We start from the raw sequence: 9,648 nt of genomic DNA, 5'->3' as shown, positions 1-9,648 counted from the left end.
TAGGAACGGACGCCCCAGAATTATGTTGTAGGCCAATGGGAGATCGATAATTGCGAATTCTAGATCACCTCGCCATTTTAGATTCTTATCACCCATTTCTGCCTCCAGCACCACCTGTCCACTTGTTTGAGATGATTGACCTCCAAAACCAGTTACATCCATGAACGTATGTTCCACTCGTTCGTCATTAATTCCCAGCTTGTTGAATGCAGTCCGAGTAATAACATTACAAGAACTGCCTGTATCAATAAGGACCCGCTTAACGTCCCATCCTTATACGGCCATTGTAATCACCAAAGCATCCGCATGTGACTCCGTGATTCGCGCAAATGAGTAATTGAGGGCATCCCCCCTATGTGTGTTGCTTTTTCGCTGTTCACGGCGAGCCCTTTTTGTTGGAGGCTCATAGATCCCGCCTGCTATCACGTTTATCACCCCTTTTTTCTGCTTCTTTTCTGGCCTTGCATCCACTTCATGCGGGAGCGTTGTTTTCTCGTCACTCGCCTCTTTTCTTACGAATTGACTCAGTTTGCCTCTCTCGATCAGCTTTTCAATCTCCTTCTTCAATTCATAGCAATCGTTTGTGTCATGGCCATTCAATCTGTGGAACCTGCAATATTTGTTAGGATATCTCCCCAAATTGGTTCGTCCCTTGGCCTCAGAAAACTGCACATCCTTTTTCAGGGGGCTTTTCTCAATCCAAAGTAGCACCTCATGACGAGTCGTGTTCAATGGTATTTGGTATCCCCCCCCCTTGAGAGGAACGATTGCCCTTTCGAACAAAATTATCCTTGTAATGTGTTTGGTTTTGATGCCGTCGACCATCTGAAGTGTATCTAGCCGCCTCCCTTTCTCGCCTTGTTTGAGCTCTATGCTCCCTGTTAACGTCGTCCACTTCCATGAATTCTTTTGCTATCTTTATGAGTTCAGCCACGGTGCGTGGCTTGTTCCGGATGATTTCCTCCCGCATGCTCCAATCCGTGGTTCCATCCGCCATGATGTTGCGAATGCTCACTATATCCGGGTTCTGTAACCGCACCAGAATATCATTAAATGCGACAACAAATTCCCTTAGGGAATTATAATTTCTCTGTTTGATCTCCTTCAGCTGCCTATCCTTCACATCCGCTGCTTTACAGCCCACGAACTTTGCACAGAAATCACGACTGTATTGATTCCAGTTGTGAATGGATTCAGTAGGTAAAGACCGAAACCAATCAGATGCCGCTCCGCCCAAAGTGGTCGAGAATAATCTGCAAATTATGCTTTCACTCGCTCCTGCAACATCCATTAATTCTCTATAGTTCCTGACATGTGCTTCAGGATCAGAATTTGGGTCCCCATAGTATTTAGGTATCGCCGGCGCTTTTATCCTGTGATCTGGAATAAATTCCCGCAACGATGGAGCGAAGGGCGAATCGCTCTGCACCTCTGCTCTCGCCCTTGGTGTGTACCCCATTCGCTCCATCATACTCCGCAGTTGATCTTCCAATTCAATATGGGGTATTCACCGATCCACTTCCACCCGCTGCTGGTGAACTCTAGGTGGCATCCACCCGCCAATTGGTGTTGAAAGTTGTTCCCGCCGTGGTTCTAGCCGCCATCCAGTTATAGGATCAAAGTTCCAAGTGTGCTCCTGTCCAGACGTATTCGCCCCAGACGTCATCAACTCTGAATATCCGTGAACAAAGGGCTCCGTTTGTCGTAGCGGAAGGATTCCTGGCATTCCCGACGTCGGTTGGGATGTTTGCCAAGTCGGATGGATCGTCATACTACTCTGACCTATCTGATTTGGCTCTCGAGATGGCTGCGGAAGCGCGGATATGGTGGCAGTAGTCGATGGTTGTGTGGAGATGACAACAGGTTGTTGAGGAGCAGCCGCCACGGCGGTATTGCGATCAGCGATTGCGGTTAGCAAACTAATCATTCGATCCCCCGCCGCTTGGCTCATATTTGAAGCCAAAACTTGTCCTGCCATTTGGACGAAATCGCTATTGGACATCTCCATCTCAGTTTGCACTTGGACTTCCAATAATGGACTCAGTTGTCCCGAAGGGTTCGTCGAGCTAGGCACCATAGGTTGTGTACTCGCAGGCTGCGAATTCGCAATCCGTGGACCCCTTGAGTTCATACTAGTTGATCTGGTTGTAACGACGGTCGTTCGTGATGGTTCTGACATGTTCTTTGTGTACCTTTAACCAAATGTTGGTAAAAAAGGTCCACGTTCACCACACCAATGATAACTTGCTGGATCCGATTAGATGATCTCCACCGTAGTTACCTGCAAAACAGAACCGGAGACAGGATCTCCGAAAAAACTCTCCGACGATCAAGTCAGTTTTTGTAGGAGGGTTGGTAAATTGATAATAGTATTGCTGGAAAAAATATGAACATACCTCCCCCTCTGGCCTTATGCCTTTTTATAAGTGTTCTGAAGTAACCGCCGAGGGCGGTTACTCCTTCTAGGCCACGTCCCTTACGTGGCAACAAACGTGTTTGAGTGGGAGTTTTAATGCTCCGTTTAGGATGTCGGGGTGGTTATTCGCTTTACCCGCTTCCTTTATTCGGAGCCCGTTTGATCTTTGACCATGAGTCTAAGTGTAGATTGGGCCCGTGTTTATGATTCGGCCCGTTTTGGCTTCGCGGATCATCATTATGTTATATCATCTATATATTATATGTGATATAAGAGCACCAAAAATGTTTAATTCAATATATATATATGATTATATGTGATATAAGAGCACCAAAAATGTTTAATTTTGAATTAAACGGATCGTGGGAGTCTTTATAAATTGAGTTATCCTACTATTAAAATGAGAGATATATAGTTTTAGCATGTTATGGTCCAGGAAGTTGAATGATTATAATATAATTAATTCCACCTTTTAGAATTACTATGGTCCTTCAACTATGAGAATTGAATAAAAAATACCATAAAATCTCAAGTTTTTAGTGAGAAAATCGTCACCAGTTTAATTTTGATTTCACCATGGATGAAACTAAGTTAAACCGCGATTGTAATCAATTATGGAAGCCATCTATCTAATGAGACAATTAATGGAGCATTATCGAAATAAGAAGAAATACTTGCATATAGTTTTCATTGACTTGGAGAAGACATGGAAGTATTTTGGTGGGCCTTAATAAGGAAAGGTATTTCGCGGAAATATATTGACATCATAAAGGACATGTATGAGGAAGCATGCACAAGTGTACGTATCAATGTTGGGAAGACTGAAAAGTTCCCTATTACGATTGGAGTCCATCAAGGTTCTGCACTAAACTCATTTCTTTTTGTCGTCGTTATTGATGAACTAACGAGTTCACTTCAAGATGGTATACCATGGTGCATGTTGTTTGCAAATGATATTGTGTTGGTTGATGAGACGAAAGAAGAAGTGGAGAGGAAGTTAGAACTATGGAGACAAACTTTAGAATCTAGAGGCTTTAAGTTGAGCTGAAGTAAGACGGAATATTTGGAGTGTAAGTTTAACAGCGATAGGAGTATGGAGGCATGGACAATCACCCTAGATGAGAGAGTTGTTCAGGTATCAGATTGCTTACGGTATTTAGAATCTATTATCCAAACGGATGGAGAAGTAGATGGAGATGTTGCTCATAGGATTAAATCTGGGTGGGCGAAGTGGAAGAGTGCTACGGGTTTCCTTTGTGACCCCAGCATACCTAATAGATTGAAGGGAAAATTCTACCGCACGGCAATCAGACCAGCATTGTTATATGGTACGGAGTGTTGGGCAGTAAAACACTGTCACATTCATAAGATGTTGGTGGTGGAGATGCGTATGTTGAGATGGATGTGTCGTCATACAAGAAAGGATCAGTGGGTTACATCTATTGAGAATAAAATGAGAGGAAACCGACTAAGGTGGTTTGGTCATGTAAGACGAAGAGCACTTGATGCGCCGGTTATAAGGACTGAAAAGTGGCAAAGGGATGTAGTGGTGAGAGGTAGGGGAAGACCTAAGCAAACTTGGAGAGGGTGATCGAGAGTGATATGAGTTTATTGAGAATTGAGAAAAATATGGTAGTGGATAGGACAGAGTGGATGGAGAGAATTTGTGTCGTTGATACGACTTAATTTCACGGTTTTATATAATGGTTCATGTTAGCTGACCCCGAATCATTTCGGGACTAAAGCTTTGTTGCTGTTATTTTTCCATTTTTGATAATTGGATGATCATGCATGTGAACTTTCAAGGCAGTTCAGAACACTAACAAAAGAAGAAGAATTTTGATCAGCAGTTTCACCAAAAATTCCATTCCAAGCTTCTCAAGCACTTTTGGATTGCGGTTTAACCATAACAGTCATAAAGCAGATAGAGGTTAAACAAAAAATCAAAATGACTAATGATCATTAATAACTTTACTCATAATCCAATGAGGTACCGTATACAAAAGCCAGCAGACTTTGTCGTGCAAGAAGCTCTGTGTTTTTTTTTTCCAGACATATCTAATTAAGCATTTACAAGGGGCCACAAATAGAATCTGAAAACTGATTCAACAAAAGGGGAAAAAAAAATATAATCAAAATCACTAATATTACAACTGTATGTATATATCTGATTTACAGTGTTAGCTTCTTCATCTCAACTCATGATGACAATGCAAGCTCAGCCCACGCTAACGAAGACGTCCTAAACTCCAGGGACACAGACGTGTCGATTTTGCTCTCCAGCATGCTGCATAGTTCCGCCATGGACGGCCGTTTGCTGGGTTCCGGATGGATGCAGAGGTTTACTATGTCACATATGACTTTGAGGTCCTCAAATTTGAACTGCTTCAAATCAGGATCAACTACGTAAGACATTACTTCTGGCAATTCCAGGTACTCCTTCGCCTGCAAAATACCGAATATTTTCAAACTTATTTCTGTTGGAAATACAAATTTATAACTTCCATTTCTTACCCAATCAACCAAGCTTCCTTTTTCCTTGCAGTATGGAGGTCTTCCACTGATTATTTCCAATAAAAGCACACCAAAAGCATATACATTGCCTTTTACGTCGAGATGGCGGCTCTCGAGAGAATCTGGAAGTACACATATAGCTCCTTGGCTGCCTATGGAGCCTGAGTTTTTCTCTGATCTTGTAAGAATACTCTTCCAGCTTTCAAAATCAACCAGCTGCATTAAAAAAAAAAAGAGAGAGATTTGTTTGAATTCTGCACTTTTAATAGGGTTTGAAATCATCTATTGTAACATTGAAACGAGGCATTTGGTATACCTTAGGGGCAAAGTCTTCGGTGAGATAGACAGCACCAGAATTGAGCTCTGATATGGTGAATGGCGGATCGAGTTGTGTGTGAAGATATCTGAGTCCACGAGCAATGCCAATAACAATTTTCATACGCCGTGTCCAAGATAACTGGCATCCTTCTCCATCTGCATTAGGTTGGGCTGATTTCTCAGTTTTGAGCTGATTAAACATTTGAAAACTGACGTACCGTATGAGAAAGTGACTTACAATGAAGGTGCTCATACAATGTTCCGTTGGGTGTGTACTCGAACACCAGCATCCTCGCAAATGGACTGCTCTCTTTACAATAGCCCAATAATTTGCCAGTATTCTCATGGTTTAATCTTGCCAAATCAGCCACCTGAATGGCAATTTTAACCGAAACCTTCAGAACAATGCAGTTGCATTTTGCAAATTTGGTTCCTTTTGACCAAAATAAAAAAATCGCACTTTCTTGCGGTAATGATCATAATTTACCTCTTTCTGAAAATAGAGCTCATGATAGCCCGTCCACTGTTCTTCTTTAACACAGAGAGATATAACAGCAATCTCAGGACCGCCTTTAATGGTGCCCTTGTAAACCAAGCTGTCTGGAGAAGAGCCGATAATATTGCTGAAATCTTCACAGGCAACTTCGAGTTCTTGTCTGCTGAAACTCGCCACATCCTTTAACATATCAGAATCTGCGCAAAGCCAATGTTTTAGTCTTAAACAAAAAAGGGTAAAAATTAAATAGCTCAAAGGCACGCTCTTTTAATAGGTTGAAAGCAAGGGTGAAAACCTATATATACAGCTATTTGTTCATTCTGGCTTGCTGATTTTTTCCAAGGGATAATAATAGAGGATTTGCTATTGCATCTCTGAAAAGCTGTTAGAAGAGCGACAACACAAAGAGAGCCCACCATGGTTCCCGTTACAATTTCCAAAGCCAAAAGCCATGCTGGTTTCGATGGTCCTTGATGCTGTTTGGTTTTGGTATCTGATACATCGTCAGCAGGCCGGTGCTTTGTGTCGAATGTTTGATGGGTTCTGGAACGTGGCGCACCACCTGCAAAGATTCATAATTTTCAAATACTGAACTCGGTAAAAATAGGTACTATTTGCAGAACATTATAATATCGATTCAGTTTGATTAAGGGTCTACAAGTCTCCAGCTACCCAAATTGTTAGCCATATACACCAACCCCGCATATATATAGAAAGTAAACGAGAACAACCTGATCTTGAATGCTATACTGATTCCAGATAAGCTAAAGAGGAAAGTAGACCAAGTGTCAGATGGAGAATTTACAGAAGATCAAACTTCTAATGCACGTAATCATTATGTGATATGTTTGCGTATTCGGCCAGATAAATTCCTAATTCTATAAATTGCACATGCTTATCTTTTTTTTTTTTGCATGGTTAAGGGAGTATTTCTTCTTTCGGGATCCTAAATATTCATTTTTTAATATCCATAGTATATCATAAATCCACTGATTATTACAAGAGAAAAAAGCTCAAAAAGAAATATTGATATACACACCACATTGAACGGAAGTACGCTGTTTAATAGATTTGTTTTGGAGGCAGTTCCCTTGGAAGCTTGAGCTGCATGACACAGATCGAGCGGAAGGTTTAGAAGTTGAGATTAGAACCAAAAAAAAAGCCAGCAAGAAAAGATTCAGAAACTTACCTTGGAAGATAGTTCAAGCACTTGGGTATACTCCCATTGAAGAAGTTGTACGACAAATCTGCCACTTCTAATTGAGATGCTCGACACAAGCCGGTCGAGTCCAATGCATACCTGAAGCAGATACGATTCATAATCAATGAATTTAAGAAAAGAAAAATTATGAAGTTACTTAATGCTCCATCCTTTAAACTAATTTCTTCCATACAATTAATATCCTAATGAAGAATTCGAATAACCAGTTTCCACGCATGAAAAGAAATATCCACTGAAGCAATGACTCATACCCACAGACTAATTTATAGGCATCACTGACTTCTATTATTTTTTCAACTTTTCCTTTTTGCTCCTAATTGTCTGAAAATATGACATGTTTCAATTTGAGAAGTTCAGATAAAAAAAAATGTTCCGAGTAACCAGCGGTAACTATATCACTGCATCGAGTGCTTGAATATTCAACTCACATTCCATGTGTGGTGCTGTTAGATTGGAAAGTTGAACTGCCAGAAGCAGGAACTGTTCCTTGAAGTCTATTCCTATCGAGACGAAGTTCCCTGAGGCTCTTCAAATTGCCAAGTTCAGGTGGCAAATGGCCTGTTAACCCATTGGACTGAAGGTTTCTACATCAAACAAAGTAGATCCGAATGTGAGAAAAAACCAGCTGTCCGAACATTCAAGTCCAACCAACAAAACAACTAAAAAATTAAATAAAACACTTACATTTTCATTATACTGTTCAAATTAGCCAACTCGGGAGGAATAAGACCGGTCAACTGATTTTCTCCCAAATCCAAAGCCTTAAGGTACTTCAACATGCCTAGTTCTTTCGGGATTGTCCCAATCAGATTGTTCCCATGTAAGAGTCTAGAACCATCCAACACGAGAAAGTGAATTTCGGTCATTATAAAAAAAATATAAACTACAACAGAAAGTCACTATGACTATCAATTGCCAGAATAAACATACAATTCTTGCAAGTAGGTGATCCGACCCAATTCCGGTGGAAGAAACCCTCTTATAGATGATCCACTTATGTTTCTACAACAAACATTAAAACAATAGAAGAACAGCATTATATGTTTATAATACACCATTGTAGAAGATACTAGAGCTAGAGAAACAAATGAACAAAGCTTACATCTTTACGATATGGTCTCGAGCGGACGAGCACCAAATGCCTGACCAGTTACAAGGATCTGCATCTAGGTTGTCCCAATCGGACAAAACCAGACCTGGGTCTTCAAATATAGCTTCCTTGAAGGTTTTCAGTGACCAAACTAAGCAAAATCCAGTACTCCAATTCAGTAAAGTAACCAATTACATAAATCTGAAATTTACCCAAATTAAAACATTCCAGGAACATAACATTGCTTCAAACATGAAAGTAGAACAATGAATTAAAATTCTGCTAAGTTTGAATCTTCACTCCTCACAGTCTATTAATGCTCAATTTAGTCACATGATACTACTAAACTTGCCCTAAATTCTTAACAAAAACAGCAAAATGTTGACACTAATCAAAACATAACAGAAACCCCAACTTCCTCAGAACACAAATCTCTGCATACTATAAGGAATCAAGATCTGAGAAGTAAAGTATTAGAAAATACCTTCATCTTTCGGAAAGGACTCAGAGGCCAAAACAAGAGAAATTACAAAAAGAAGCAGCAGTGCAGCTTCTGATCTCATGTTATCCGCAACAAATCTCCACCACTATTTGATTATCCCCCTCTTAAACCAATACTTCATCAAACTACCCCCAAGACAAAATTGGAGAACCCAATAAAGACCAAAAAGGAAGGGGGGAATCTAGTAAATTGATTTCAACAAGGAAAAAGGAACAAGTAGAAGATAAAGTTTTAATCTTTATACAGTATAAGTAACCTACAGAAATGGGGGTGTTTAATAATCTATAAATCGGAGATTTGGCAACAAGACATGAAGAGTAAAGAAGAAAATGTAGAAGTGGGGAAGGTTAAAAGGTCACAAACCCCAGATTTGAAGGAAACTTGGATTCAAAGAGAGGTTTTTGTTACTACTTACTGGTTTTCAAGAAAGAAGAAGAAGAAGAAAGATTATGATAATTGATAAAGATGTTGTTTTTGTGTTAAAGAATGGCGGTATTTTCTTTATTCTTGGAATTTTGATAATTTTAATTTCAGAATAGTGCAAGTGTTTTTTTTTTTATGTTTACTTACTGCTAATGATTGCATTAACAGTCTCTCTGATCTGTCAATAATATCCCGTTTTTAGACGAGAATTTGATAACTTTTGCGCTCATGAATTTGAGGTTGGTTATGTTACATTACGGGCAGGACTACTGTAAGTTTCTTAGGTCTTCTGATCTAACGGTTAAGGTATTGAGGGTGGGTACGATCGAGGGTTGATAATTTGTGTTGGAGTTGGACACTTCGTTTCTTTTAGGCAAACTACGATATATCCAACATATGCTTTGTGGAAGTATTAAAATGCAGCTTTTCGCCTTTATCTATTAAAAATTTGTGCATTTATCTATTATTGGATCATATTTGACTTCTAATTTATACGATTAAATCAAATCTGACCCGTTTTGGATGGAAACTAAACTGAGGTTTGTTCTGTCAATGATGTGGCAATTATAACCGATACAAAAATGACACGTGTCACAACAATAAAATTAATTTACCACATAGATATAATGACATGGCAAGCTTAATAATTTTTTCTAACCCACTAAAT

General features: G+C 39.8%; 1 protein-coding gene across 2 annotated transcripts; it reads right to left on the bottom strand.

Moving 5' to 3' along the window:
- Positions 1-4,345: 4,345 nt before the first annotated feature.
- LOC136210769 (probable LRR receptor-like serine/threonine-protein kinase At1g63430) lies at positions 4,346-9,111 on the bottom strand. 2 transcript variants are annotated; one of them, XM_066002169.1, is made up of 13 exons: positions 8,541-9,106; positions 8,069-8,207; positions 7,897-7,968; positions 7,651-7,794; positions 7,395-7,550; positions 6,934-7,044; positions 6,784-6,848; positions 6,040-6,306; positions 5,736-5,941; positions 5,487-5,619; positions 5,247-5,404; positions 4,931-5,146; positions 4,346-4,861 (listed from the first exon to the last, which is right to left on the bottom strand). In XM_066002169.1, exons 1-13 carry the CDS (start codon positions 8,617-8,619, stop codon positions 4,616-4,618), a joined length of 1,992 nt encoding a protein of 663 aa, XP_065858241.1. In that variant the 5' UTR covers positions 8,620-9,106; the 3' UTR covers positions 4,346-4,615. The 2 variants fall into 2 exon arrangements, with proteins under 2 accessions (XP_065858241.1, XP_065858240.1); XM_066002168.1 differs by having other exon boundaries at positions 4,346-5,146; positions 8,541-9,111.
- Between the last annotated feature and the right edge of the window lie 537 nt (positions 9,112-9,648).

Source organism: Euphorbia lathyris, chromosome 1 (assembly GCF_963576675.1).
Source record: "Euphorbia lathyris chromosome 1, ddEupLath1.1, whole genome shotgun sequence".
Lineage (NCBI taxonomy): Eukaryota > Viridiplantae > Streptophyta > Magnoliopsida > Malpighiales > Euphorbiaceae > Euphorbia > Euphorbia lathyris.
Note: the sequence above shows the minus strand (reverse complement) of the source record. Positions and strands in the feature narration are given on the sequence as shown.

Bases quoted from the DNA above. Each gene is read 5' to 3' on its own strand.
- LOC136210769 (XM_066002168.1), bottom strand. From the start codon at position 8,619: ATGAGATCAGAAGCTGCACTGCTGCTTCTTTTTGTAATTTCTCTTGTT. The intron at 8,208-8,540 runs GTATTTTCTAAT...GATTTTGCTTAG, and splicing joins GTCCTTTCCGAAAGATGAAG to TTTGGTCACTGAAAACCTTC. The intron at 7,551-7,650 runs GTAAGTGTTTTA...TGTTTGATGTAG, and splicing joins TTGAACAGTATAATGAAAAT to AAACCTTCAGTCCAATGGGT.